Source organism: Mytilinidion resinicola (genome assembly GCF_010093595.1).
Source record: "Mytilinidion resinicola strain CBS 304.34 unplaced genomic scaffold BDZ99scaffold_8, whole genome shotgun sequence".
Classification (NCBI taxonomy): domain Eukaryota; kingdom Fungi; phylum Ascomycota; class Dothideomycetes; order Mytilinidiales; family Mytilinidiaceae; genus Mytilinidion; species Mytilinidion resinicola.
The window spans coordinates 1,298,704-1,326,146 of NW_022985444.1; the positions used below are offsets into that span (position 1 = coordinate 1,298,704).

Here is a 27,443-nt window from a genome sequence, read left to right on the forward strand (position 1 = left end):
ACTTGCTTCATCATCTGGCGGTATCCCCGGACGATAATGTCGTATGCCGAGAGAATTTGTACGCATAGGTTCGATCAAGCCCCGCAGGTTGCGGTCCACGACTTGGCCAGCAGGACCTGCATAACGCCCCTCAGCGTTGTTCCTAGCTCTAGCTCTATCTCGGTTTAGACCTGGTCGTTGCAAATGATCTGGACGTCCTGATCGAATGGCGGGACCTGGATCAGATGCATTGATGTTTCGTCCAGCTTCTGTTCCGAAGTTGTGACGCTGTGAGGTCGGCTCGAAGGGTTGATGGGCAGCGCGATCCGCATTCGCCTCCGCGGTATTTTGACCAGCTTCTCCTTCGAAGTCGTGATTCTGGAGCCACCACCCGAGGGGCGGAGAGTCCGGAGGTGTCGGCTCGCGTTCGTCCATCTCGTAGTCCGGCCGATTGCGAATCTCTTCACGTTGCTGCGGTGGAAGTGGCGGTAAGCCAGGGATATATTGTCTTCCAAATATTGCTTCGTATGCCAATATCTGAGCTAGAAAATCCTCCTCCCCTTCTTCTTGAGCTCGCGGCTGTTCGTTCGTGCCGTTGTTCGGTAGCTGCCTCGTTGCCCGCACATGCGGTTGAATGCGCGTCTCTTCGCGTCGCTGCTGTTGACCTAGGCGCCAACTCGGCAGGCCGGGAAGATCTGCTCGTCCATGTATTGCTTCGTGTGCGCGTATTTGAGCTAAGAAGTCTGGTGGATCACCCCCATTCCTTCTTCCTTCTTGAGCTTGGCGGTGTTCGTTCGAGAATTCGTTCTGAATTTCCATAGTCGCTGGAGTATATTTGTTTGTTGAAGGTTATCTGTAGACGAGTCGCGCGTTAGGCTATTTGAATATATTGTTCTGGATGCGCTTTGTTGTACGCCCTGTTGTGGTGATTCGCGCGCGATGAGTGGAAGAAGTAGTGGTTGGTGGAAGCGAGCGGAACAACAAAAGCACCGCCCATAGGCGTATGGAGCTCCGGTGATGCAAGAACTAAAAGCGAATTTTTCATCTAAGAGGCTAGTCATGTGAAATCCTCGAGAAAACACTGTCTTGAGAGGGTTGAAAACGAGCAAAAAAGAAAAGTCCCAGTAGCACTCGAACCAGGTCCTCACGGGGGCAAAACGATAGGCGTCACGCCCTCTCCGAAGATCAGGTTATGTGAGCTGGCAACGAGAAACCTAACCACTTCCCCAAATAGATAGATTTTTTAAGCCGGAACGCTTGCCCATGATTAGTGGGTAAAGGCCATATTGGATGTCGAAGGAAATTAAACTGAATAAGTATCTTGAATAAGACTTTCTCTCAGCAAAATCTCAGACAGTGACTTTGTTGAATTTACCTCAGATTCCTCAAAGTTTGAACAAATACCGCAAGAAGCGCCAGACAAGTGTATACACACGCAGGGAGTATCATGAAAGTGAGTTCGAGATAGGAGGTCAGGTGCCATTATATGAGATCGTTACTAGCTCGAGGCCAACAGCCAGATATTAGAGAAAATTCCCTTAAACCACACGTCGTAGACACCGTATACGCCTTGGTATAACCCCACGTCTCACTACTCAACCTTCCTTACCTTGCCGGTCTCAACCTCATAAATCCATCCGGTGAAATTAATGCCGCTCTCGACATTTTTGCTTTTGATCCACTCCAGATCGTTCTTCACCTCAGTCTCCAGATCCGGGAAAGTCAAGAACTCCAGGTCCTCAACCTCCTTCGCCGCCGCATCCCCCTTGTTCTTTGCGACGGCACTTCTTGCAACCGCATTATCAAAGGTCAACATCCCGCACCCAGTATGCTTTACGATCAGCACGTCGGTCGTGCCAAGGAGCTGCTGCGATATGACGAGGGATCGGAAGGCATCGCGGACAGAGCCGCCGGCATTGCGAATGATATGGGCGGCACCGAGAGGTATTCCGAAAGCGCTCTTCGGGTCGATGCGAGCATCCATGCACGTTACTGTTTAAAATTAGGATAAGCTTCCAAGCTAGGGAGGATAGCAACTCACCAACTGCATATTTCTGGGACGGGGGGAGGGCAAGATGGCCCTCGGTGAAAGTCGAAGCATAAGCTTTGTTGCCATCGATAAGGTTCTGCACGGCTGGGGTAGACATGATGACGGGTCTGGGGTTTGTATGGTACAGTGGGTTTTCGTGTTTCTGAGCTGCTGGGATGTGCTAGCAATTACATTAGCAGCTGGGAAAGTGGTCTGATTTATTGTTCCCAGCTCCGAGACAGTTCTCCGCTTCAAAGGCAGCGTTGTGACAACGTGGGATGTTATTGCGCCATCGATGGCATTTCCTAGATCGACAATCTCGAGCGCATCCAGTTGAGTGGCAGCTGCGAGAACTGCTACTACGCCGGATCTGTCGATAAACTATAAGCCATCAAAAGAGGGGTTGTTGTGATTAGCTGATGATGGGAATGTCGACGGGATGTGGTGATGCCGAGCTCTGCGGAGGAAATACGCTATGCAAGCTTGGAATGCATACTAGTACCGAAGCGGACAGCTTTATTCTGTTCACCTGTGATTGGCAGGAAATCACCTCGATATTGCCTTGGAGGTGGGTTTCAGCACGTCTTGATTTTGGAAGTGGGATGAAGTGGCCCACACTATGGAAACTTGGCAAACGGGAGTCCGATCTTTTCCTTGATATACTCCAATATTGCAAGCACCTTCTCGTCTTCATATCTCCTGCCCACTAGTTGCAAAGAGATTGGAAGTCCGTCGAACTTGTGCGGATCATCTGAAAGTTTAGCAGGCGAGTACTCTATTCAGCATTATGTCACTTACAAAGGTCCCAGTTGTCTCTGTCTACACCCCTTTTCGGCTCGTAAGCTCCGTCCTTTACATCGACACCTGCATCCACCTTGCTCACAGGAAACACTACCGCAGGATAGTTGAGCAGGTTCCACTGGCTAGTATAGCACCAGTATTTTGCAGTTCCGTGTTCTGGCGCAACTCCGGGGCCGACTGGGCAGAGAATAATATCAACCATGCCTCCAAGGTCTCCCGTAGCAGAATTACCTCCAGTGGCAGTTGCGGTCCAGGCATTAGCGTACTCTTTTCGATATGCCTCCCGCTCCTCAAGCCAGTAATTAAGCTCTCCCCGGGTGAGCTCCTTCACACATGGATTTTCTTTGATGATCCACTTGGTCAACGGACGCCAAGGTTCGCCAGATGAGTCGATGGCTGCGGCATCTTCTTCGCCTCCGTCTGGGTAGTATAAGTTCGATATGATAGCCCAGGCTTCATCGTGTAGATGAGGCTTCCAATCGACTATTGTGACATTGGAGAGAGACCTCAGCTTCTCCACGACGGAGCTGAGGGCTCGGGTAACGGGTGGGTGAGGCTTCACTACCCCGTCGTGCCACATCACTGCGACCTTGAGCGGTTGCCTATCGGTAAGAGCGAGATTGGAATCCCAAGAAATGGGTACAATCGCTGGTTCGGTGAGCCACGGCCTTGCGTCGAGCACAGCTTTCATGAAAAGCTTGATTCCGGAAAGACTAGTTGACAACGGTCCAGGAACGCTGTCGATAGTATCGGCTCCGGCCATGGCGTATCCCCAGCCATCTGTCGGTATACGAAAGGCGGTTGGCTTGAACCCATATATGCCATTGTTAGCAGCCGGGTTTCGGATGCTTCCTGATTCTTGTTACTTAATTAGTTTTAAATATGTAGTAATAATGAAATACCTCCAACATCCGATCCAATTCCCAAACAGCTACCTCTGAGAGCAATAAGAGCGCCTTCGCCGCCAGATGAGCCCCCGGAAGTGACGTCGCGGTTGTAAGGGTTCACGGTAACTCCGTAAAGATTGCTGTCAGTTTCAAGATGCATCATGCTCTCTTTGTCAAATTAGCAAAACTCAAAGTGGCAATAATTTAGTAGAACGTACGTGGCTCCGTTGTTCTTGCATGGAACACGGCGCCGGCATTCCAGAGAATCTCAAGCACATGGGCATCCTCTTTGCCAATTTTATACCACCATGATACATAGCCGCAATGAACGCGCAGCCCGTCCATACCGATATGCTCCTTCACACTGATTGGTAGTCCATGAAGAGGTCCTATTGGCTTCTTGTATCTGGCATAGTGATCGTCGAGAAATTTAGCCCGTGTCAATGCGCGCTCTGGGAGCAATTCTGTTACACAGTTTGCCTGATCATGTTTAATATCTCTAACAATAGAAGGAAATCACCAACAAGTACCAGCTTCTGTGCGAGCGCTGCCCGTCTTAGGAAAGATTCAGTCACGGCAACAGAGCTCAATTGTCCCGACGCCAACAGTGAGACCAATTCCTCTGGGAGAAGCTCTGTGATTCGGAGGTCGTCACCGCCTAGGAGAGATCCAGGTATATTCATAACGCTGTTCGGCATATTACTTTTAAGAGGTTCCGGAAGACTCGTTTCATAATCTTTCATGGTAGCATCTCTGTACTCCTGAGCCTCACGGGCGACCTCTTGCCAAGGCCTCTTGGGCCGTGGCGTCGGCGATTGGGGCATTTTGAAGGAGGATGATCAGATTGGATAGTTTGGGGTATCGAAGATCTGAAAAGCCTGACGAGCAAGAAAGGCAACGATAATCATAAAAAGGAAACACTCCAGGATATCTGAAGGAGACTAGGAGAGAACGACGTGTCAAAGTCGCACACAACGTCACCGAACACAGCTCTTGCCTATCTCCCGACCGAGTGAGGGTGAGGACGTCAAATTAAGCTTCTGTGAAGAGATCATGATGGGCAGCCACGAAGGTGCTAAATTGGAGCGGAGGTGAGTCGAAGCACGTGCGTCTCAGCCTAGAAAGGCAGGGGGTCCGGCAAAACTGCGGGCTTTCTCTCATGCCCTAGTTTTTTCTTGATGATGCCGCGTTTCCCCTTGCCACCACCAGTTGCTTTCAGTGTGCTTTGTTCCCTATTCCAAACAAGTGAATTGATCCTGAATGTCGGCTTTCTGTACAGTAACAAAACGGCTAGCTAAGATAGTTGAATCAAAACGATCCTTCCCCTTGACTGTTCCCAGCTGTCTTTCTTCTCCTGGCATCATCTCTCAGAGGCTCCAGACCTTCGCCAGACGAGACCTCACGCGTGCACTTTCACTGCTAGGGCATCGCCGCCGCCTCTTGTCCCGCTCGTATACCACCACAACAACACACCTCACCCCAGCGCTTCAGCAGCCATCTACCGATCCTCCTCACAACACCCACACAGAAACCGAAGCCACAATGTCGGAAGCTGTATATAGCACAGAGACTCTAAAGGAAGCGCATGCGCAACCTTATCGGAGCTTGGAGGGCAAGGTCAACCCATCTTTCTTGAAAGCTCTGGATAAAATGGGCTACGAGTAAGAAATCCCCAGCCAAAGGTCTTGTCGCGCTTTATGGCGCTATGAAATTGCAGACCAGAATGGTTACCATGACTTTAACGCTTCGAATGCGTGGAGCTACATATCTTTTTGGATGCAGAGAGCCTCAATCTTGATTGACGAACGTTTTCACGAATGCTTCACATAAGTCTCACGGAATGTAGAGCTTCTACCGTTCTCCGAGCCGCCAAATCACCACCAACCAATCTTACAAAACTTTCGCTAATGTACTTTTGCAGATATATGACCCCCGTTCAGCACAAGGTCCTAACCGCCCTTCCATCATACTCCAGCGACTGCCTAGTACAAGCAAAGACTGGTACAGGAAAGACCATTGCCTTTCTTCTACCAGCCCTCCACGCCCTTCTAGAAAAGAAGACTGTTCCAAAGGGACAGGTAGGAATTCTTGTCATCTCACCGACTCGCGAACTCGCCCTTCAGATTGCCAAAGAATGTGACGAGATCACTGCCTGCCTTCCCACGCCTATCCAATGCCATACCGCCTTCGGTGGAACTGCCCGAGCGAGCAACCTCAAGAAGTTCCTGAACGGCAACCCCACGGTGCTAGTCGCAACGCCAGGACGTCTCAATGACTATCTTGGAGAGGAGGAAGTGAGACACAAGTTCCAAAACATTCGCACCGTCATCCTTGATGAAGCGGACACAATGCTAGAGGCTGGTTTCCTTCAGGACATCAAGAAAGTTCTGAGGCAGCTACCGCCGAAGAAGAATGGATGGCAGGGCATGTGCTTCTCTGCTACTGTTCCCGATAAGGTCAAGGACGTTATCAGCGTTGTGCTCAATCCTGGTTACACACACTTGACGACTATCGACAAGAGCGAGCCACCGACAGTAGACAGAGTGCCACAGTTCTCCATCATTGTCCCGGCAGCGAAGGACGTCTTCAATGCACTATATGCATTGGTAAAGCTTGAGTGAGTACTCCTCAACCTTACAGCATCGATTTGCTAACTTTTTAGGCATGCTCAAAATCCAAAAGATTTCAAGACAATCATATTCGGCACGACAGCAAATGGCGTGGCTCTTCTGGCGGCCATGTTTGAAGTGGCAATGCCGGAGCTGAAAATCTACCAGCTACATTCTCGCCTCACGCAAAATGTTCGAACTAGGACCACCAACGACTTCAAGGCGGCCTCTGCAGGGCTCATGTTCGCGTCCGATGTCATCGGCCGTGGCATGGATTTCCCTAACGTCGGTCTCGTCATTCAGCTGGGGCTGCCTGCATCCGGCGAGCAGTACGTCCACCGTGTTGGACGAACTGCGCGTGCCGGAAACGAAGGTCGCGCAATCATCATCCTCACCCAGAATGAGTCTTACTTCACCAATACGAACAGGCAGCTCCCAATCAAACCATACACAACAGACCTCACTCCGAGCATAGCATCTGCGGCTCCGGTTGTTGAGAGAGCCTTCGTATCCGTTGACGAGTCTGTCAAGGGCAAGGCGTACCAGGCTTGGCTCGGCTTCCACAAAACCCTCATGAAGAATCTTCGCATGGATGTCGGAGGTCTGGTACAGACGGCAAACGACTATGCCGAAGCGATGGGCTGCCCGGAACCACCTATGGTCGACAAGAAAGTAGTCGGCAAGATGGGATTGAAAGGGGTTCGTGGCTTGAATGTAGGCACCGTTACTCGGGATGCGCCACCCGGTGGTGGGCAAAGAGGTGGACGACCTGCTGCTAACGGCAGAGGTGGTGGCGGAATTGGCGGCGGTCCTAGAAGGGGTGCCAGAGCAGGAGAGACAGATCCCCGTCCTCAGTTCGGCTCCAGCGAAGGAGGCAATGGCGGCAATGGCCGTGGTCGTGGAGGTGCGCGAGGAGGTGCGCGAGGGGGTCCCAAGAGACGCGGTGGTGCTGGTGGCGTCGATCTCGATGGTCGCGTTTCCAAGAGGCCTAATGCGTTGTAGTGAGATGGTATTAGTGAGATCCTATTCCCTCTCCTTATAAGTCTTCATCCTTTTCTAAGGGTCTAAAAGTGATTCCTTGCAAGTCTTGCGATGCCACATTTCGTGGTATGTAGACGTGGCGTTGGGGAGTGCTTGTATAATACCTATAGACATAGATCGGAATACGAGGGCTTGGAATCGTCGTATGATACTGTGATGCGCAAGAGGCCGAGTAAGGCTGTCGTCGTTTTGGACATCCAGAGACCAACCCGGCACTCTAGCACCGTTGATAGGCTGTTGTCTTTCCCTGCAGTAACTAAGGTAGCCCTGATTGTGGCGATATGCAGGAGCGCCAAGGCTATGCTTCAGCCTCATGAGGAGTTGCAAGTTGCAACACGCTGACAATGACAGTCGAACAACCTCAGACAGAAGCTATGGAGGAAAAGCAGGAGTCTTACGTCGACCAACTTGCCAGTAAGTATATTCGCTCTCCTCTCTCCTCGTACCTACGCCGTGTACACACTGGCTTGGATAGCCATATGGAAGTTCCCTTGCCTAGGCTCATGGCCCTTGTGAATCTTGAGGAGCCAGAGGTTTCGGGATTGTTCCTTGGAGACCCATCAAAAAGCGTGAACCAAGTAGGTGGATTCGCCTCGAGTTAAGTTTGTTGAGAGACCGATACAGGCGATCGGCATCTGTCAACGCGTATGAAAATGTTCACTTCTTTTGGTTTCCAATTAAGCGCTTCATAGGTCTCTGTCGCAGTCGAAATTGGCCACCGCCGGTTTAGACCTCCCCGATGCCCCACCATGACTTGGACGGCTCGAAATACGAGTACTGTGTTTCTGTCAATGGCATAATACATTATACCGACGGCACTACACGCTCTGTCAACGAAAGGCGCATCAGAGAATATGAAACCTATGACCCGAAAGCAAAAGCAGAGGAGATGGCCGCCGATTCCGCCCTTAATTGGTGTCACAATACCAGTTTGCAGATTTTCCGGCTTTAGGATCTCCGAAACGAGAAGAAAGAGAGCAAGGAGAGGCCAGAAACACTTCTCCACAAAGCTTTAAGAGTTATTCGAGTCAATTCAAGACTTCGGAGAGCTACGAGAGCTTGGGGAGCTACAAGAGTTCACATGAGTCAAGCTGGGCGACATTCGCCACTGCAACGTCCCGCTTTTCAAGTCCATCTTAGGGGTTTCAAGGTCTTTCTCGTAATAGTTACGAAGATCCTTTATCTTCAATCTCCCACACTGATCCTTGACACAACTCAAAGATTGACGCAGAAGTATTTTATAGAAACCAGAGCTCGTGGATGAGACATCTTGACGATCGCGGCTTGATTCCAGATCCTTTCGACGAAATGGATTGGTCTGGACGAGGTCGACATGCGGAATTCGGAGAGGGAGACGATGGCCAAATTGCAAAAATCCTCACACATGAGAACATTCTGGGTCATTCTTGGACGGCTGTAGCCGAGAGCGTACTGTGCAGAAGAATCCGTCTCGCGCGTAAAACGATCAGCTGCATCGGAAAGCTGAAACGTGAAGATGCCGTTAAAGAAGTGGAGCACCTTCAGAAATTGTAGCACTCGCACATTATCCGAGTGGTGGGGAGTTACGTTCAGAAGAAAAGCCTGTCCATACTGTTATATCCTGTGGCATCGCACAGTCTAGAGAGTTTTCTGGAGTTCGCAGACGAGCTTAAAGACTTCTCGGAGAAGCTCAGCAATCTCTACGACTTGTCCTGCTTCATTGGATGCCTCTCTAACGCTATGGACTATATACATCAACAATTCACTAAGCACATGGACATCAAGCCCAAGAATATCCTCATCCGACAAACTCCTCGCGGTTGCAATAAATACAGGGTCTATTTTGCGGATTTCGGAATATCGAGAGCATATAAGAGCGCAGCAGAGGCCGAAACAGATTCTCCGACACCATACACGAGGATGTATGCCGCTCCAGAGGTAGTTGATCAAGACACACGCGGATTCGGTGCAGGTCAGTAGAAATCTTCCGTGCCATTCCCACCGACCTCAAGCCGGACAAACCTCTGACACATCATGCTAGACATCTTCAGTCTTGGCTGTGTTTTCGCCGAAATCATTGCTGTGCTGAGCTCTCAGCGCCAATCCCTGATTGACATCTGAAACGGCAATGCTGACGGAGACACATCTTACCAGGCAAACATCTCGCCCATAGCAGAGTGGCTACGAAGCACCCGAATTTTCAGCCAAGAGCTCCTTAGGTCTGAGTGCCTCCAGTCAAATATAATACCGATGATGAGCTTCGAGCCATCTTCTAGACCCTTCTCTGCTGAGATTAAGGCAGCATTCGGAGGACATAAATGCTGTACAGAAGGACCTGAGCCTTTCGAAAGGGTCGCGGAACTCACATAAGAGCTTGCTAATAGGTGTGAGTGTGCGTTGAATCAAAGTACAAGGCTACGGCCATTGGCTATGCGTATGTTGCGGAGGTAAAGTGTTCTCTGCTAGATTTGGACAAAAGCATCTTTCAAGTTTCACCCTCACCTGGCTCTGATGTAACCATCTAAGAATTCTTGACCAGAGATGTGAATATTGGAACAGATTGCACTCCTTTCCAGATATTTATTACCCCGAGCTAGTCATCGAACATGTGACTTCTTCCCATTCTTTTGTTCGACGTTTCGTCTTTGGAATCTGAGTAACCGCTCTAAAGAGATGACCATTGACCATTGTCGCCAAGGTCTTCTAATATCTCTTGGGCTATAGCCTCATCTTGGCAACGGGCCTCCTTCCAACAACGTACTTAGCTCTCCGTATTCGTACCACCAACTCTCAGCCTCACTTAACAAGGGTAAACGTACTCAAAAGACCCGGAAGCCCCCAACGATCGGTACCGACTTCCAACAATACAATACTTACACAACCAAACTCGCATCCCGAGATCATCACAAACAATGGGCCCCCGCAACAAACCCCGCCTCGAACTCGCCATCTACGCGACCAGAGAGCCAGGCACCTACGCCTACGCTTTGTTCGAATCGCCCAAGAGCACCAAGAAACTCATCTCCAACTCCACCGTCAAGCACCGCGTGCACAACTCGCTTACCTTCACCATAGAGGGCCTCAACCCCGTGACGCCGTGGCGCTACGAGCGCGTCGCCGTCGACGACGTCCGTGCCGAAGACGACATCCTCGTCCGCGTGATCGTAGGGAAGGTCTGGTCTACGGCTACGCTGAAGATGTTCATCGGCATGGTGCCGGTGCCGGTCGATGGCGCGGGCGGCTTCTCGAGCCGTACGTGGGCGCGGGATGTGCTGGGCGAGGTGAGGAAGTGGTGTGTGGGGAGCTGGGAGGAGGTGGAGGGGAAGGCGCTGGAGTATGTGGAGAGGAAGAAGAAGGAGGGGAGGTGTGGGGTGGGGCAGTGGGAGAGGGGGATTCCGTTGTTGGATTTGCATGATGGGAAAGAGATTGTTGCATAGGGTGGGCCTGGGGAGGGGAGGTGTTGAAGTATCACTGATACGCGTTTTACAAGGGTATCTACGCATTATACTTACGTTGCCCGTTCTGGATGTCTCAGTAGGCAGATAGGAAAGGTACTGGGACGTTGATGTGGTTATTTTTTAGCGTGTATCAGCTCGGCTGCTTCGGTTGCTTCGGTTGCTTCGGTTGAAGTATCCACCCATCTATTCGATTGAGCCATTCAGACCACGATATGTGCAGGGCTTTCTCTGTTGTTCGGAAGAAATCCATGCGCACTCTGTACATTCCCCTAAGACACGGAGTCGGGGCTATAGACTCTGCCTCGGAAGAGATAGCACGCACTATTCATCCTAAGCTGATAAACCACCCCACATCTACCACCACTGGGTATATGGTGCCCATATCGAGCAGGAAGCGTACCACAGTTGCAAGGTGTAGTCAGAACTCAACGAACGAATGAGAATATCTCACATACGGAGTTATCTCCATTGGCCACTGACATTCGACGTCACCTGGTTTGACGTCTGGTTTTGCAGATTTTAGTGACATTTACACTACTGGCCTGATGGGGTCACAAAATTGCCCAGACGCCGCGCCTGCGGGTGATAGCTCACATATTCTTTATCTGTAGCCCACTTGCTAAGGGTTCGTGATGCGTTGATGGTTGCGGCCAACGACAACCTTCGCGCCTCGTACCTACCATGATGACATGATTGATACCATCCATGGCTCGACTGTGCAAGAGGGAAGTGCTCCCGCTCGCAATATGGCACTCAAATGAGAGTAGCGGCTTAGGGAGGGGCAAATCAGAATGCCGCAGCGAGGAATTACTATATATGCACTGCGTCGTCATCAACTACAGAATGGCTGCGCCCCCTCCCCACCCCCCCCCCCCCCCCCCTGGGCCCCCCTCCAAAGATAGAAGCGATGTACAGGAGGTGTCTGCGGCGTCTGGGGTTCTGAGGACGCGTGGAGGATGTTGAGGATGTGGCCACGATGGAGTCGCTGTGGTACCACAGCACAGTACGGCCGAACCTCACGGACGGGCACGGCGTCTCGCAATCCCGTCGATAAGCGTCGCGGGGCTGGCTTGTGTGGCCTGTCGAGAGCGGGCCAGCATGCGGGCGGTGTTCGCAACGGGGCGTGAAGTCTGAGCGCAAGTCAATTTCCACCCTGCCAAGGCTCCTGCCTTTATACTTACTGCTGAGCCCACCCGTGTTTCCCTCCCACACTCTGCCGCTCACGCTTCGTGGCCCCGTATACTTTCTAATTCTCATGCCTCCGCAATAATTTATACCGCCTTCACTGCTCCAGCCTCGACCCGCGCGCTGTTCGCCCCGCTGCCTTTTCTAGCACCGCCCCCTGACTTCGAACGCGCGCTCCGGAGAGCCCTCCCTCGCCATGCGGAAGAGCGTACTCATATTCCTGGTTACGAACATCTTCATTGTCGCCCTGCTCGTCCACAGCGTCTGGACTCTGATCACGCTGCTGTTCGTCAATGGCTTCGAGGACCAGATCTCGCGCGCTGAGCTGCCCGCGCCCAACTCCACCGCAATCAGCTCGCGGCCGCAATTGATCCCCAAAATCATCCACCAGACCTACATAAACGAGAGCATACCCACACACTGGCAAGGACCTCAGCAGAGTTGTTTGGACCTCCACCCGGACTACGAGTATAAGGTTCGTAGGCGCGCCAGGGGCGACCGTGGACGAAGGCTGACATCTCACAGTTGTGGACTGACAAGAAATCGCGCGAATTTATTTCTACCCAGTATGTACCCCGCCTATATCTAGGAGAGGACAGTGATACTAATTGTCTCTAGCTATCCGTGGTTTCTCGAGCCTTTCGACGGTTATGAATTCCCTATCCAGAGGGCAGACGCAATACGATACTTTGTGCTCACCCATTTTGGAGGAATTTATATTGATCTAGACGATGTATGACCTACATTAGCTCTCACTCGAGCCGTCTCTAATGAGTCTCTAGGGTTGCAACCGCAGTCTTGATCCTCTTCTCGCCTACTCCGCCTGGGTCCGCCGTACCACTCCCACTGGTATCTCCAACGACGCAATGGGTGCTGTACCCCACCACCCCTTCTTCCTCAAGGCGATCGACTCTCTCCCGGATTACAACCGCAACTGGCTGCTACCCTACATCACCGTCATGGCATCCACCGGGCCTCTCTTCCTGAGTATAATCTGGCGCCATTACAACAGTGCTACACCTAGCCCCTCGGAGAACGACCGCGTCCGTGTACTATTCCCAGACGAGTATAACAACCATCCCTGGAGCTTTTTCACACATCACCGCGGTAGCAGCTGGCACGGAAACGACGTGCGATTAATTTTCTGGGTAAGTCCATCCTCTCTCATGAGCTTTACCCTGCATTCGCTTCCTCTCCCTTAAACTCGGCTTTGAAGGATCACATGCTAATCCATAACAGATGGGGAATCACTGGGCCTTACTGACTTTCATGGGCTTCCTCGTCGGCTTCACCGTCATCTTCTTCATCTGGTGGTTCTGCAACCGCACCGTTCTCAAAGGCGGTCGCAAAACCTTCTTCCTCCCCGAAGGCATCCGCTCCGTCATCTACCGCAGCGTCAGCAGCAAGGACTACGAGCTCCTCGACCGCCATGAAGTTTAAACACGCTTAACCCCTGTATAATGCGCGCCGCGTAACGATCAAACGACATCTATTACATTTCCTTTTTTCTCCGCTTTGTCAAAAGCATTTCCAGGTGCATGGGTGTACGTATTCGTTGGGTTCTTGTATCGGCGATGCTTGCGCGCTAGCAGCGATAAGGAGTCGTTCACGTTCAGAATACTTGCTTTACTACTATATTCGCTTCTAAGTCCATATTCTCGAGCCGAGGCCCACAATGCTTTCTCTCTTGGTCGGGCATGGCGGGTGCCGCTGTCTATATGTTTGTAGTTGCTTTTTTGCTGCCGCGCCGGCGTTCGATGTTTGTAATACGCTGTTTTCTTTAAGACGGAGAGGAGTTAGAGGCCAGCGAAATGTACGCTTGGATGGGTATAGATGGGGCTGTATACCTGTGAGGGCTTTACGTAGGTAGATAGTAGTGGCGGCTGATGGGCGAGTCCGTCTAGTAACAATCATGCTATCTCGGGCATTCTGTGTCGAAGTTCCTCAGGAGACGTGCGTGAAAGCCCTGTACATGGCCAGATTTATGGTGTGGTCAAATGCTCAAGTTCTGCAGACAGTGTTAAGCGGCTGTGAATGACAGCTCAGATGTCAGCCCAGTTCACGGCATGTTCAAGCTAGAATATAGACTTTCAAGCTTCACCATTGATTTGAGCACTGCAGGTAACGGCCTCCAGCTTTCAAAATGTATATCACATGTGATACAAGTGTAGTCAATGCCGATTCATTCAGTTCATGTTAATGTAACCTATCTCCGTCTGCTAGAGCCAAAGCCAGTGCTCTCATGTCTCGTCGTCGAAGGAGCAGGACCCGACGAGCCTGATGAGCCAGACCTGGCCGAGCTGCTCCTAGTGGAGCTGCTCTCCCCACCACCGAACCATCCGCCACCGCCACCACCACCCCGCGGCGCCGGCGGGCTCGGGGCGCTCCTCGTCGGTGGAGCTGGCTCCGTCCTCGTCGCCCTGCCCGCCGCATACCCTGCCGCCGCTCCTGCTGCAGCTCCTGTGCCAGTGCCCGTCCAGAAACCAGGGCGCCAAGCGTTTCCCGGTTGCGGAGCGGGCTGTGGTTGAGTGTATGTTCTCGGTCGGGTATAGGTTCTATGCTGAGGCTTTGGTGAAGGGCGGTAGTCGTACGGCGGTGGTGGATCATCGTCGCCTCCTCCTCCTCCACCGCCGTAATTAGGCGTATGAGTCTCGGGTTGTCGAGTCCCTCCTCCGCGCGCGAAGAAGGCGGAGTAGATCATGTAGATGACTACGGCGCAGAATATGAGCCAGAAGAGGGCGGCGACGAAACGGGCGCCGGCGTTGTCTAGGGTGTGATTGTCTTGGGTGTGATTGTCTTCCTGTGGCTTGCCTTTCGTAGGCTCACTGAACCACCCGGGCTTCTTCTTCCCGTATTTTTCTTCGCCTTTCTCGGTGAGGATGAGGCGGTATTCGACGCCGCAGCTGCCCTTGAGGATGTAGGGGTCGTCGGGGGATTCGTAGCCCTCGCAGACGACGTCGGTGGAGCCGAGCTTGAAGTCTTCGGGGAGGGACGCGGTACAGGTCCATTGAACGTTGTCGTCGTCGTAGTCGGAGCCTGCGTTCTTGCAGCGCATCACGTCGACCTCGTAGAGGCCTTTCGCATTGCCACCGACGCACTCAAGCTGCGGCGTGATTAGCTTGGATGAGAGGATCAGGCCGGAAGATTAGGCACCTGGGGTATAGCTGAGACACGTCGGTGGCTTGTTTCTTTGCCCTGTCGGAGGGTGAGGATTTGGACATTGGAGAGCAGGACGCTGTTGGCGGGCCTTCGAGCTCCTTCGACGGTGCCCGCTATGGTGAGGGCTGCCACCACGGCGGAGGAGAGAATGGTATGGGGACGCATGGTCGCTGTCAGTGCTGGTATAGCAAGCTGGCAGAGAATGGGGAGAGGCTACATGTGCGGCGGCGAAGAGTGAAAGGACACGGTGGTCCTTCCTGCCGTGGATATCCAGCTCAGGCAACAACGTGGAAAGAGCTGTCAAGTGGCGCAGTGCTCGGCCTTCGTCATTTTCGTAATTTTCGGCCTGAGGCAGCTAGCGCCGAAGTACAAAACACATCAGAACAGCAACTCCAAACTTCCATCCAGGCTCCATCAATCATAATACTGTTCAAGATGAAGCAGAGAACAACATATATCGTCTGCAACCCGGATGAATTCAACCCTGACAAGCTCCATGTGTTCGATGACTCGTTCAGTTTGGTCTCTGTTGACGCTGCAAAGGAGCATAGGTTGACGTTTAGCTTGTCTGAACTACCTCAAGAGGTATGACTGAGGCTGGGTGTTCGTGAATATTATATTAACCTAGCCTTGTTCAGCTGTACCGAGTACTAAGACAGTGTCATGAGCTTCACATTCGCTGGGCATCGGAACAGCCTTACTCTACAATCCCGCCTTTCGTTTCCCATATATCCCCAGGGCTTCATGCCTTCTTTACCCCTCAGAAAGACAGGTCTCCGTACGGTTTTTTTTTTTTTGACCAAATTAAGTCACTTTGTCGTTTGATTTGCTTGGACACTTATATTTCTACGTAGAGAGTTGCTCTGCCCCTCCCTCAAAAAGATCTTCGGTGACAACCTTGAATGTGAAAGTCCGAAGGTAACTTTCGTCTTCTTTGATTTATATTCCTAGCATATACTCAGACTCGATAGGAAACATTCGTCAATATGCCGATCCTCTCCGAACGCTTCTCATCTTCATCAACGTCGCAGTATTATCAGCTTCTTCCCTCGCTGGACGATTTAGTCACGTATATTCAACAAAGTCTATGTCCAAAATCCAACTCCAAATGCCAGCAACAAGCGTCTACTCTGGGCTCAGCTACTTATGTAGACTTCGACTACGACACCATCTCTCACGCTCTCATTTTAAACGCATTCTGGGCACGGGAGCCAAGTGAAGGAAGCTGGACGGAATCAATCTCTCTCCAAAAGGAAGGAGACACGATAGAAGTGGGTGTGCTCACCTCCGAAAAGGCCGTGGATAAAGAGGACCTTGCTTTCAGTGGCTTTTTGACCGTCGTGGGAGAGGACTCAAAACCTAGTACGTCTAATCACTCATGTTGGACTGCATTCCTTCTTACTGACTCTCCTCTCGCAGAGCCAACCCGCTTCCAATTTCCCTCCCGGCATCATCCACTTCCGCAATCTACCTCATCAACTCCACTCATCTATACGACCTCCTTCAAGCAACCAACTGGCCTCCACCCCTCTCTCGCTCTCACCTTCCCCGCTTCGTCTCTCACACCTCCCGACGAAACCTGCGCTTTACACACATACCTCACTCTCCCCTCCTTCCTCTTCATCGACAAATACCAACTCTCCGACCCCCTCTTCCTCGCCTCGCTTAACCTCGTCTTCCTCCGCTCTATAAGCGGCGCCACGGACCTCGAAGCCCCAGACTGGGTTATTTCGCAATGGGGTTCAGCCGCGCTTCTCGAGCTCGCCATTCCGCCTCAGCACAACGGGACCCCACAGAGCGGCGACTGGGAGGTCTCCATCCCCCTCCACCTCCGCTACCTACCTCCGAACCACAACAAGAGCGGCCTCGAGTCGTCCACGGCACCGTGGCCCGTTGTGTTCTGGGCGTGTCGCGCGGAGGAGGGGTCGAAGATGGCGGTGAATCCGTTTGACAGGGTGAATTTGGGGTATGATGGGCTTTTTGGGCCCAAGACGATGTTTTATCACGTACCGCCTACCGATGTGGGTGGGTTGGTGGAGCGGATTGAGGTGCCGGTGTTGGATTTGGACCGCGCCGGGTACGTGGAGTGGGGGACTGTAGTGGCGGTTGTGCTGGGAGTTGCGTGGGTTTGTTGGAGGTTGGGAGTTGTTGTGTGGAGGGATTACAAAGAGGGCGCGACGGGCGTGGAGAAGGAGGCAAAGAAGAAGCAGTGATAGGATAGGCCGTAGATCGAATCATACTGTATGTTGATCTAATTCGGTTTGTTTGCCATCCAAATACCAATCTCATTCAGCGATATTCCAGTCTCTGACTCAAACTTTCCTCCAATGGTCTCTAGTTTTGAGGCCGAGCAAAGCCATTGAAAAATCTATCTATCTCGTCATAGTCTTCTAGGCTAATTACCATCGAGATATCTAATAAATTGGTTAGTATAGGTATCTCAAGCTGATATTGATAAACATACATTGATCAGGACGCACGATCGCCAGAGCGCCTTTCTGCACGTCCACACCATACGCCTCGTAAGCTTTCCCGTGGCCAGAATTGTAGCTCTCATCGTCGATAAAGATCTTGTGCAAGTCTGTGTTAACATGTCAGCGATCAAAGACTCCGATACTTCGAAACATCAGTAGAAACTAACCCCGTACTCCCCATGGACTAGTCACAGGCTGAAAGTAAGATGGGATGTGTTCTTGCTCAATCTCGGCTCGTGCTCCATGCAAGACGACCACCGGATCGATGAAGCTGTCGATATCATCCCCTTCGCGGGTGAATTTCTGGACAAGGCCTTTTTGAGACGAAAGGAACTTCGCAAGCTGTTACGCGTGAGCATACTTTCCGACAGGGAGAAAGACTCCCTACTTACGCTATCTAATTTCTTAGCTGAATTCAAATCTCTGATGTCGCCCGCAAAAATGACAAGGCGCCATCGACCATCCGAAGGCAGTGCCCGCTGCAATTGCATCGCTCGGGCGTCACATAATCTCACAACTTGGGCGCTCGGGAATCTCATACCCACGTGAAGATTCACTGCGAGGTCCGGCTTACTCCGTGCAGCAAAAGTGATTTCAGAGTCGTTGTATTTCGCGGTTATCCCCGCTGTGAAGGGTCCCGTCGCGACGAACTGTCGGACAACCAAGTTCGCATTCGTTTGGTCTTCATGTTTCACCTCTTGTGAGAAGAGCTTCATGAAGTTGCGGTCGAAATCAATGAGATCCGATGCGACCTTCTGCCGCTCTAGGCTGTACGTTTTAAGGAGGTCAGGAGATGCCCTTCCATTGAGTACAGCTGCAAGCTTCCAACCGATGTTATAACCATCCTGAAGGCTAACGTTCATTCCCTGCCCGGCCTTAGGAGCATGAGTGTGGCAGGCGTCGCCAGTGAGGAAAACTCGATCGTCTTTAGAGAAATGGTCGACTAGTCGTTGACCGATGGAGTACGCTGACCACCAGTACGTATCCGCGAACTCCATATCGTAGCCCTGGAAGATTCGGCGAGCAGTGTCATGGACGTCCTCGAGTTTGACGTTCTTGGCTATCCTCCCGTCGGGGAGCTTTACGTAGAATCGTACGAGCGAGCCGCCTTCTCGTGGGATTATTAGTAAGTTACCATGGTCGGAGTAGAGGAGAGCCTTCTTCCTGATATCAGGGAAGTTAGTTCTTGGGTATATGTCCATGACGCCCCACACAGCATCTGTGCTGTCACCGATCATCTTGTATCCAAGGGATCGTCGAACGGTACTATGTGCACCATCACAGCCCTGGCTGCCGGTCAGGTTATGCGACTAAACTGGAATGTTTGGCAGTGCTCACAAGAACGTATTTGGCTTCAAATATTTCTGTCTTTCCATCTTTTTCAGTAGTGACAGTGACCGGATATTCATCCTTCGTAGACGTCTTTGCGCTATCAATCCGAACCTCTTTAACCTCATACCCATACTCAACATCCTGCCCATTCGAACGCGCCATAAGATCCAACAGGATACCATTGAGACGTGCTTGGTTGAGAATAACATGTGGTTGATGGGAGATTCCAGGAGCTGTATCAGCCGTGCGGCCGGTGCGAGTGATACTACCTTTCCCATTCGACTCCCAGAAAACAACCTCTAGCACATGGTAAGCGTCCCTGAGAAGGTCTTCGGCGACCCCAAAGCTTTCAAATATTTCCACAGTGCGACACTGAACTCCATCTGCCTGTCCTCTCGTCATCCGCTCGGAGCGCTTGTCGAGGATCTTGAAATTGATGCCGGACCGTGCAAGCCATAGTGCTGCACATAGGCCTGCCGACCCGCTACCGCAGATCAAAACGTCGACTCGTTGGACCATATTGATGTGCAGGTCTGGTTGTCTTCAAAGAGATTCTTCCTGAAAGTGGAGGACATGTGTGACTGTTCGATGGGGAAGCCTAGCAACTGAAAATCAAACAAATCATGGGTAGATATACTTGGGATGAAAATATGTCCTACTTAAGTTGTGCAAGACGTACAGTGGCATTCGGCGGTAGGAGAGAGTAAGCAAAGGAATAATGTATTGCGGGACGGTGGGACAAGTTACACGTAACATGCTTCCCAAGCCATTTTCCAAGAAACTAGTTGCTCTTATAGGTAACGAACTGTTTGTGGGGAAGCTTAATGGATGGAGGTCGGCATAAACTAGGTGTCGGAGTGAGTTTCGGGATAGACTCGTGGTCGGACTTGGGAGGAGAAGCGGTGCCGTGCTTCACAATTAGCAGTTTGATTGGTCGCCCAGGTTGCATAAGTGGCTTGGAATTCCGTCGGCTGTGAAAGCGGCATGTCAAAATAGTCGGAGCCTTTGTCTACATTTTCGAATAGCTGATATAGTATACTTCCGAAAAGCCCTCTTCCCTATCACATTGCCGGGAGAGTAAGAATAGGTTCCATGGATTCCATGCCTGGATCGGTGAGAACGTCAAGCAGACGCCGATTCAGACTTGCTCTTTGGCTTGAAGTAATCACTCAAACCACTGCTAAGATAGCTATAGCCCTGAAGCGAATTCAGTGATCATCTCGTCCCAAGTAATGCCGGCGAGTGCTTCTTTCATGCCTTTTCTTGGTCCTGGTTCCACTTCACACAGTCCTCGAAAGTGACTCCGCTTCCTCCAAAGATATCTAAGGCGCTTCCAATTGTCAGATCTACCTTCCCATCACTGAGCTTCTTGACTAGTTCCAAGTCATCCAGATTCCTCCCTCCGCCAGCATATGTCACTGGAATGGAGCACCACTCAGCAAGCTTCTGGACCAGCTCGTGGTCGATGCCCGCTTGGAGGCCTTCGTTATCGGCAGCGTGGATGAGGAATTCGCAGCAATATGGTTCTAGGAGGGAGATAGACTCTGGATAAAATGTTAAATGGAAACTCTCCGCCCTAACCCTGAGGTTCATTTTACCTTGATTCAGCTCCATATCCGTGATTGTCTGCCATTTGTTCATAGCCACAAACCACTTCTCACCCTTCCTCCTACAGCTCAGATCGATGACGAGCTTCTCCTTATTGTCTCCGAAAGCTTTGAGGACTGATTGAAGGCGCGGAAGTGAAAATGTGCCGTTGGGGAAGAGGAAGGAGGTTATGATCACCTACTACGCGACTTATTAGCTCTAGACTTCAAGATAAGCGGCCTTATTATCCAATTATCACCCAAATATTTCCTTGCTGCCTCGATGAGAGAAAAGACCTGTATAGACCCTCACCTTCTCAGCCCCAGCTTTCACCCATTCCGCAGCATTCGTATCATCAATCCCACCCCCAACCTGCAACCCATCTCTCCAGCTCTCCAGCGCCTCTTTCGCAGCTTCCTGGTTCCCCGGGCCTAGCATTATGACGTGCGCACCACTGAGATCATTCTCCTTGTATAGCTGCGCAAAGTGCCTCGCCGGTAGCTTCGAGACGTAGTTCGTTTTGAGGGAATCGGGCAGGCTGGAGGAGAGAGTGCCGCCCACGATTTGCTTCACGGAGCCTGCATGCAAATCAATGCAGGGACGGAAGCGTGTCATGGTGGATGTGCAATTGAGGTTTGGAGGAAAGTTGAAGCTTGGTGGGGAACCCTGGAAATGTGAATGAAATGCGGCGGCTTGGCAACGCCGAAAAAAGTTCGAGGTCCCCGCAACTTCACCTCCATCGCTTCTTTGCGACATATCCACCACAACTGTCAAGTCACCATGGTTCGAGTGAGTATCTTGTAAATGGAGAGCCCTTCAGCATCTACTAAACGCCCTCTAGAAACTCAAGCATCATGAGCAAAAGCTCCTCCGAAAAGTCGACTTCACAACCTACAAGAGCGACAATAACCACCGCGAGCACCAGATCATCCGCCGCTATGCGATCCAGAAGCCCACAGACTACCAGAAATACAATAGCATCGCCGGATCGCTGAAACAGCTAGCACACCGACTCGCCGCTCTAGACCCCGCAGACGCCTTCAGACGAAAGCATGAGGATCTACTATTAGAAAAGCTCTTCGACATGGGCATCCTTGGCACCGGCGGTGGCGGTCGCGGCAAACTCAGCGACGTGGAGCATAAAGTCACAGTCTCAGCCTTCGCCCGTCGGCGGCTAGGCGTGGTGATGACACGGCTGCGCATGGCGGATACGTTACAAGCCGCTATCAAATTCATAGAGCAGGGTCATGTGAGGGTGGCGACGGAGGTTGTGACGGATCCGGCGTTTTTGGTGACGAGGTATGTGGACTTTAAGAGCAGGCTTTGTGTCTTATCTGTTACTGATCTGTGCTATAGGAATATGGAAGACTTTGTGACTTGGGTGGATTCGTCGAAGATCAAGAGGAATATCATGAAGTATCGGGACAAACTGGACGACTTCGATCTTGCGATGCTGTAAGGGTGGTCGTGGGTTTCAAACTTGTTTTGGCATAGCATTTGAAGGCGTTTCAAAGAGGGATAGAACTTGGGATCTTACGGCGTGGAGTTCGGTTGGGAGAACAGAGATTCATAGCCTCATAGTAAGGACGATTTCGCGTCTCTGGGATTAGATACCATGATCGACAGGTGGCTCATACCCCTGAGTACCTCCACAGTCATATATACACGACCCGATTTCTCGAAACAGCGTCCTGCATCCCCTTGAGAGTGACGACTTGTTGTCTCTAGCCCCGTCTACTACGCTAACGCTTATAGTACCGACTCCTTCCTGTGAGCTCGTCTCCAGGAGGCATGATAATTGAGAGGGAGCATGAAAATACTCCTGACAAGACTTGGGTGGCTTGTTCTCGCTCTCTTACTTGACAGGCACGGGATTACTGGAGCTACGCGGTGCTGTTGGGGCAGACTACGGCATAATATAAAACCTAGGATCAAGCTGATCAAGTCGGGAGGACTACTCTCTCCTGTCAGTGTTGTCAGCATGCTGCCTATTGGCCAATCTCGAAGACGTCTACTTACGACGAAGGCGTCCAGTCCCTGCTCAAACATCACGTTTGCTACGCCAATACCTCCGGGATGCTCGACGGGCGAGAGCGGGTTCTTGACCACATATTCGACATAGAGAAGTGCCCATATCTGATGCAGCGCTGAACGTTGGGTCTTGGCGCCGTGGTCGGTGAGCATGACAAACTTCAGCCGCGTGGGAGTCTCGTAGTAGTGGAGTTTGTATTCGCCGGTGCGGTAGCAGAGGAAGGAGTCGTCTTCGCCGCCGAGTTTCTGGGCCATGTTGCGGAGGGAGAAGACCAGGCCGAAGATGAGCTTCGCGTCGTCTTCTTTGGAGAGGGCCTTGCGCGTGGCCGGCGCGACATCGCCATTGCTCGTGATGCTGACGCCGGACTGCGGTCGCGCGCTTTTGGTGCTGGAGGATATGGGCCGGGTGTTCCATTTGCGACTGTATATGCACTCGGCTGGGATCTGTCAGTGCTACTGCAGGAGGCCGATTGGTGCGCCGAGCTTACTGTGCCGGTCGAATATGTAGAAGGAGTAGAGAATCATGGCTGCTGTCAGTACGCAATGCAAGGGGCGTGTGCGCAAAGGGTCGTGGTGGTATCGGAGCGCAAGCCTGAGGACAGCAGGTGGTGGAGAACTGGGTGAAGTGCTACGAAAGTGTAGCCACTCAGCAAGCAGCACGTGAAAGCGGCACGTGAAAGCGAGAACAACCTTGGAGTCAACCTTGCAGGTGCTGCCAATAGTCGACGCCTGAGGCTGACGCGATTTATTGGCAGCAATAATTCCCTACTGACCGGTTTCCCCTCCGTCGACGGTCCAATTTCTCGCAGGCCGCCAGAGCCTCTGAATATTCTACAAACGTATCCTCTGCTTTCAAGCACGTCCTCTCCGACTTTCCACCCCGCCGAGACCGCTCCGCCCTTGCTTCCGCCGCTCCTCTGCGTCTAGCTCTTCAGGGTTGACCCTATCGCTGCAATGAGCCCCGCAGCCCCGCCGAAAGAGCACTTGTCTTCTGTCCCTGGCATTCTTTCTAGCGACTATATCAGCTTAGCTGTGCCTGCTGCGGGAGAGAGTGAACGACCTCCTCCACCTGTCACATACATGTGAGTTGCCCTTAGACTCGCCGGGAACAAGACCTTTGCTGATCCCCCTCCCCTCCCCCACCAGGTCCGCTCCAGCTTACCAGAGCCCTCTGCGACACCATCGTCGTGCGGCCTCGCACAACAGACAGGTCAAAGTATGTTCTCGTTTTCAGCAGAGCAATCAGATTGTACAATTAGGACCTGGGAACACACTCTAACGCGCCGTCTTCTGATAGGAAACGCTCAATGCGCACTCCGAGTACAGCAATAGCGAAGATGACGGGAGCGCCCAGCACCGCATCAACCAGTACCTTATCAAGCAAGAGATAGGCCGCGGCTCGTTTGGTGCCGTGCATTTGGCCGTGGACCAGTATGGACATGAATATGTGAGGATCCCATCTGGAATCCGGGCTTTTGGGTGAAACCGATGTATGCGTGGAGCTTGATACGGGTACCCTGGAGAAGGTATGCTGGAAACAGGCTGACTGATTGTCATCCAGGCCGTGAAAGAGTTCTCAAAGTCGCGCCTGCGGAAGCGTGCGCAGTCCAATCTCCTCCGACGTCCGAGTGCCAGAAATCGACAAAGACCTCAGCCTGCGAGGCTGGGCTTCAATTCACCATTACATCGACACTCTTCTGACGATGCAGCGGACCATCCGGAAAACTCACTGGGCCTTATCAAGGAGGAGATTGCCATCATGAAGAAGCTAGACCATCCGAACGTCGTTTCGCTAGTGGAGGTGCTGGATGACCCCGAGGAGGACTCTCTATACATGGTTATGGAAATGTGCAAGAAAGGCGTGGTGATGCAGGTTGGACTCGAAGAAAGAGCGGACCCCTATCCCGAGGAGCAATGCAGATGCTGGTTCCGGGACATGATATTGGGCATTGAATACCGTACGTTCTAATACCCGAAGGGACAAGACATTAAAAGCTGACCCGGATTTGCCTCTAGTCCATGCCCAAGGTATAATACATCGAGATATCAAACCAGACAACTGCCTCATCACCGACGATGACGTCCTCAAAATCGTTGATTTTGGCGTCTCAGAAATGTTTGAAAAGGAGTCGGATATGAAGACAGCAAAATCAGCAGGTTCCCCAGCTTTCATGCCTCCGGAGCTTTGCGTAGCACGACACGGAGAGGTCTCAGGAAAAGCTGCTGATATTTGGTCAATGGGGGTAACACTCTATTGCTTAATTTTTGGCAAAATCCCGTTCGAAAAGACCGGTATACTGGAGCTCTACGACTCAATAAGGAACGATGGACTGGACATCGAGGGAGGCTGCTCCGAAGATCTCAAAGACCTTCTACACAAGCTGCTGGAGAAGGTCCCTGAAAAACGGATCCAGATGGAGGACCTACGAGTAAGCCATCTCCATGGAGTAGTTGAGGTATAGCAGTAACAAGTTCTAGAAGCATCCGTGGGTGACGAAAGGTGGAACGGATCCTTTGCTCCCAACAGACGAAAACATCACCATAATAATCAATCCACCTACCGACCAAGAAGTTAATGCTGCTATTACAGGGAACATGAATCACTTGATAACAGTGGTAAGTCCTGTAGCTTCTGAATGATATTTTCGAACGACTTTTACCGCCATTCCTAAAAGAAGATATGCTAACAAGTACCAGGTGCGAGCTGCTAAGCGATTTAAGCAACTTTTATTCAAGAAACGGCCAGACCTCATGGAAGGGATCTTGGGAAAAGGCTCTCGTATCGTGCAACCTCCGCTGTCAATAAGAGGTTCTTCTCATTTCCGCACATCCAAATCACAAGACGCAGACGATCGCCGACCCTTTGAAGGCGTCTTAGCAGCCGAAGGAATCCATCACGATATCGAACTTGATGACGACAGCAACCACATTCCAGTCAAAGCAACCGACGGGACTCACCCTCGCCAAATCCAAGCACTTCCCAACGAGTCCGTATCCAACTTGAAGGCACCCCGCGGCCTCGCTCGTTACCATTCCGCTGGCGCCAGCAGCCTCGCCGCACGCGCAAAGCAAGCCGTGGAAGCAAACAGCATCCGCGAACAGCCGTCCGTCGAAACCATCAAGCCTCTGCGCAACAAAACGCCAACGCCACCACCAGCCCCCCACGCCGCTCTAGGCAAAGGCCAGGCGCACGACCCGCTCGAAGACACACTGTTCCTCCACATCGGCACAGGCGATGGCCTCGACGGCACTAGCGCGGACCCGGATAACAAGAGCCTCGCCCCCGACAACTCTCACATCATCGTCAGCGAATCGCCCTCGGCCGTGGACATTGATGTGTACGAGACGGCGTACCAGGAGGAAATCCAGAAGATTATCAAAGCGAAAGAGAGTCGTGAGGGTGGGAGCAGGCCGACGCTGTACCTCACACGTAGAGTGGAGGGGATCAAGGCGTTGAGGGAGAATGAGTATATCCTCGATACGGCGCGGTTGGGAGCGGATACCGCGAAGCAGGGCTTCCAGAAGCTGGTGGAGAGGGCGAAGAGCGTGCAGAAAGAGCCTGGTGAGGGAGAGAAAGAGGGCTTGATTGCTAAGGGATTAAGGGGGCTAGCGACGGACAAAGAGGGGACAGGAGAGAAGAGTGGGGAAACGTCAGGGGAGAAGGACCACAAGGTGAAGGCTGATAGGCTGGCGGATGTCGTGGACAAGGCTGCTGAGAAAAGGCCTGAGAGCTCCCCTGAGAAGGCTCCAGAGACCGCAGAAACGACCGCAGAAACGACCCTAGAGAAGACTGAAGAAGCTATTCCTGAGAAGGAAGCGAAGGTCGGGTTCAGAGAGGGCTTACTCGCTAGGGGTGCGAGGGGATTGGAGAAGATCAAATCCGCAGTGGCGGAGAAAAAGGAGGCAAGTGCTGAGAAGAAGGAGGTTGCTAGTGCCAGCACTGGTGCTACTTGAGTATTCCTAGGTTTCTGGAGAATGAGACTCGGGTGCTTTGGATAAGCTAGCGAGGGCTTTGGGTATGTTAGATGAGTTAGCGTCCATTGGGACGACCTTGGTATAAACGTGTGCCCCTATCAAAATTATCTGGTATGATTAGGGTAGGGAGGCGATGGGTTAGGTTGTGCGCCTATGTAACAGTAAGAGGCTTGGGTACTGGAAGCAATAGAATAGTTATTAGGCATATGATGCATTGATGTGCAGTCACGTGATGACTGTTAGGCATATGCGGAGTACTCTTAGGGGGAAACTGATCTCACCAAAGTATATTTCCGCTTCTGAACTTGAGCATACAGGGTTTGAAACCTAGCAATGACATCTATTAGGAGAATCGGCAAAATGCCAGAGAGCTCAGGAGTGCTCGTGACGCCGCGCTCCGTTTTGCGGCCTTCGGGGTCTTTGGGGATCATGACCGGAGGGATTTGGGATGGAAGGGCGAATCTCTGAAGGTGAGCGGATAGCAAGCAGTGGAGGAGCCCAAAGTAAATCTTGTCGGCCCGGCGATAATACATCTCGAGGCTGCCCATTCCGGAAGCGTCTGCTCACTCACGTGCCCTTCGAGTACCGAAATCAAAACAAAAACCCGCTCCTCACTTCGACCAATTCATATATTTCGAGTAAAATGAACCCTGCTTGTACTAACCAGCAGGAACCTTGCCCTAGTGGCGTCGGCCCCGTATCTCCCAACATGCTAACCTTAGGTCTTGTTTTTCTTTTTGTATTATTAGGGTAGGTCCATGTTCGATTCCCGCTCTTGCCAGGATTTCTTTTTTATCATTTCTCTTCGGAGGGACGTATGTGAAAACACCTTCTTGGAGAACGGATTCCGAGATGAACTTGAAGCGGAGAGACGGGGCGGAGCGGTCCTGAGCTTGTGGTTATGCAGTCCTGAGCTT

General features: G+C 51.8%; 13 protein-coding genes across 13 annotated transcripts; 7 read left to right on the plus strand and 6 right to left on the minus strand.

Annotated features, from left to right (window-relative positions):
* Nucleotides 1–1,393: 1,393 nt before the first annotated feature.
* On the minus strand, nt 1,394–2,348 carry BDZ99DRAFT_293658 (carbonic anhydrase). The gene is made up of 2 exons (XM_033714121.1): nt 2,021–2,348; nt 1,394–1,971 (listed from the first exon to the last, which is right to left on the minus strand). The coding sequence occupies exons 1-2, from the start codon at nt 2,124–2,126 to the stop codon at nt 1,571–1,573; spliced, it is 507 nt and encodes a 168-aa protein (XP_033577994.1). The 5' UTR covers nt 2,127–2,348; the 3' UTR covers nt 1,394–1,570.
* A 277-nt stretch (nt 2,349–2,625) lies between these two features.
* Nucleotides 2,626–4,520, minus strand: BDZ99DRAFT_487736 (amidase; the record flags this gene model as incomplete). The annotated part of the gene is made up of 5 exons (XM_033722858.1): nt 2,626–2,759; nt 2,807–3,661; nt 3,712–3,864; nt 3,915–4,176; nt 4,227–4,520. 5 exons carry the CDS (start codon nt 4,518–4,520, stop codon nt 2,626–2,628), a joined length of 1,698 nt encoding a protein of 565 aa, XP_033577995.1.
* Nucleotides 4,521–5,097: 577 nt separating this feature from the next.
* On the plus strand, nt 5,098–7,431 carry BDZ99DRAFT_570305 (DEAD-domain-containing protein). The gene is made up of 4 exons (XM_033727976.1): nt 5,098–5,357; nt 5,618–6,313; nt 6,359–7,314; nt 7,377–7,431. The coding sequence occupies exons 1-3, from the start codon at nt 5,239–5,241 to the stop codon at nt 7,305–7,307; spliced, it is 1,764 nt and encodes a 587-aa protein (XP_033577996.1). The 5' UTR covers nt 5,098–5,238; the 3' UTR covers nt 7,308–7,314; nt 7,377–7,431.
* Nucleotides 7,432–8,654: 1,223 nt separating this feature from the next.
* BDZ99DRAFT_570306 (kinase-like protein) lies at nt 8,655–9,882 on the plus strand (the record flags this gene model as incomplete). Its single annotated transcript, XM_033727977.1, has 3 exons — nt 8,655–8,875; nt 8,963–9,297; nt 9,367–9,882. 3 exons carry the CDS (start codon nt 8,655–8,657, stop codon nt 9,444–9,446), a joined length of 636 nt encoding a protein of 211 aa, XP_033577997.1. The 3' UTR covers nt 9,447–9,882.
* On the plus strand, nt 9,863–10,762 carry BDZ99DRAFT_570307 (uncharacterized protein; the record flags this gene model as incomplete). The annotated part of the gene is made up of 1 exon (XM_033727978.1): nt 9,863–10,762. Exon 1 carries the CDS (start codon nt 10,238–10,240, stop codon nt 10,760–10,762), a length of 525 nt encoding a protein of 174 aa, XP_033577998.1. The 5' UTR covers nt 9,863–10,237.
* A 1,242-nt stretch (nt 10,763–12,004) lies between these two features.
* Nucleotides 12,005–13,770, plus strand: BDZ99DRAFT_570308 (glycosyltransferase family 32 protein). The gene is made up of 5 exons (XM_033727979.1): nt 12,005–12,443; nt 12,494–12,534; nt 12,587–12,701; nt 12,751–13,116; nt 13,208–13,770. The coding sequence occupies exons 1-5, from the start codon at nt 12,165–12,167 to the stop codon at nt 13,406–13,408; spliced, it is 1,002 nt and encodes a 333-aa protein (XP_033577999.1). The 5' UTR covers nt 12,005–12,164; the 3' UTR covers nt 13,409–13,770.
* Nucleotides 13,771–14,145: 375 nt separating this feature from the next.
* BDZ99DRAFT_462311 (uncharacterized protein) lies at nt 14,146–15,393 on the minus strand. Its single transcript, XM_033719821.1, has 2 exons — nt 15,122–15,393; nt 14,146–15,071 (listed from the first exon to the last, which is right to left on the minus strand). Exons 1-2 carry the CDS (start codon nt 15,290–15,292, stop codon nt 14,175–14,177), a joined length of 1,068 nt encoding a protein of 355 aa, XP_033578000.1. The 5' UTR covers nt 15,293–15,393; the 3' UTR covers nt 14,146–14,174.
* A 169-nt stretch (nt 15,394–15,562) lies between these two features.
* BDZ99DRAFT_487740 (PIG-X-domain-containing protein) lies at nt 15,563–17,340 on the plus strand (the record flags this gene model as incomplete). Its single annotated transcript, XM_033722859.1, has 4 exons — nt 15,563–15,712; nt 15,766–15,905; nt 15,982–16,045; nt 16,099–17,340. 4 exons carry the CDS (start codon nt 15,563–15,565, stop codon nt 17,338–17,340), a joined length of 1,596 nt encoding a protein of 531 aa, XP_033578001.1.
* Nucleotides 17,341–17,461: 121 nt separating this feature from the next.
* On the minus strand, nt 17,462–19,452 carry BDZ99DRAFT_519705 (2-polyprenyl-6-methoxyphenol hydroxylase; the record flags this gene model as incomplete). Its single annotated transcript, XM_033725439.1, has 5 exons — nt 17,462–17,541; nt 17,592–17,708; nt 17,769–17,943; nt 17,994–18,887; nt 18,940–19,452. 5 exons carry the CDS (start codon nt 19,450–19,452, stop codon nt 17,462–17,464), a joined length of 1,779 nt encoding a protein of 592 aa, XP_033578002.1.
* A 732-nt stretch (nt 19,453–20,184) lies between these two features.
* Nucleotides 20,185–21,135, minus strand: BDZ99DRAFT_487742 (Phosphoribosylformimino-5-aminoimidazole carboxamide ribotide isomerase; the record flags this gene model as incomplete). The annotated part of the gene is made up of 3 exons (XM_033722860.1): nt 20,185–20,477; nt 20,532–20,718; nt 20,833–21,135. 3 exons carry the CDS (start codon nt 21,133–21,135, stop codon nt 20,185–20,187), a joined length of 783 nt encoding a protein of 260 aa, XP_033578003.1.
* A 138-nt stretch (nt 21,136–21,273) lies between these two features.
* On the plus strand, nt 21,274–22,213 carry BDZ99DRAFT_462316 (alpha-L RNA-binding motif-containing protein). The gene is made up of 3 exons (XM_033719822.1): nt 21,274–21,309; nt 21,362–21,819; nt 21,877–22,213. The coding sequence occupies exons 1-3, from the start codon at nt 21,301–21,303 to the stop codon at nt 21,977–21,979; spliced, it is 570 nt and encodes a 189-aa protein (XP_033578004.1). The 5' UTR covers nt 21,274–21,300; the 3' UTR covers nt 21,980–22,213.
* Nucleotides 22,214–22,460: 247 nt separating this feature from the next.
* BDZ99DRAFT_519708 (trafficking protein particle complex 1) lies at nt 22,461–23,076 on the minus strand (the record flags this gene model as incomplete). The annotated part of the gene is made up of 3 exons (XM_033725440.1): nt 22,461–22,484; nt 22,540–22,988; nt 23,040–23,076. 3 exons carry the CDS (start codon nt 23,074–23,076, stop codon nt 22,461–22,463), a joined length of 510 nt encoding a protein of 169 aa, XP_033578005.1.
* A 429-nt stretch (nt 23,077–23,505) lies between these two features.
* BDZ99DRAFT_561895 (kinase-like protein) lies at nt 23,506–26,740 on the plus strand (the record flags this gene model as incomplete). Its single annotated transcript, XM_033727329.1, has 7 exons — nt 23,506–23,633; nt 23,698–23,767; nt 23,849–23,998; nt 24,113–24,509; nt 24,568–24,980; nt 25,030–25,167; nt 25,249–26,740. The coding sequence occupies 7 exons, from the start codon at nt 23,506–23,508 to the stop codon at nt 26,503–26,505; spliced, it is 2,553 nt and encodes an 850-aa protein (XP_033578006.1). The 3' UTR covers nt 26,506–26,740.
* Between the last annotated feature and the right edge of the window lie 703 nt (nt 26,741–27,443).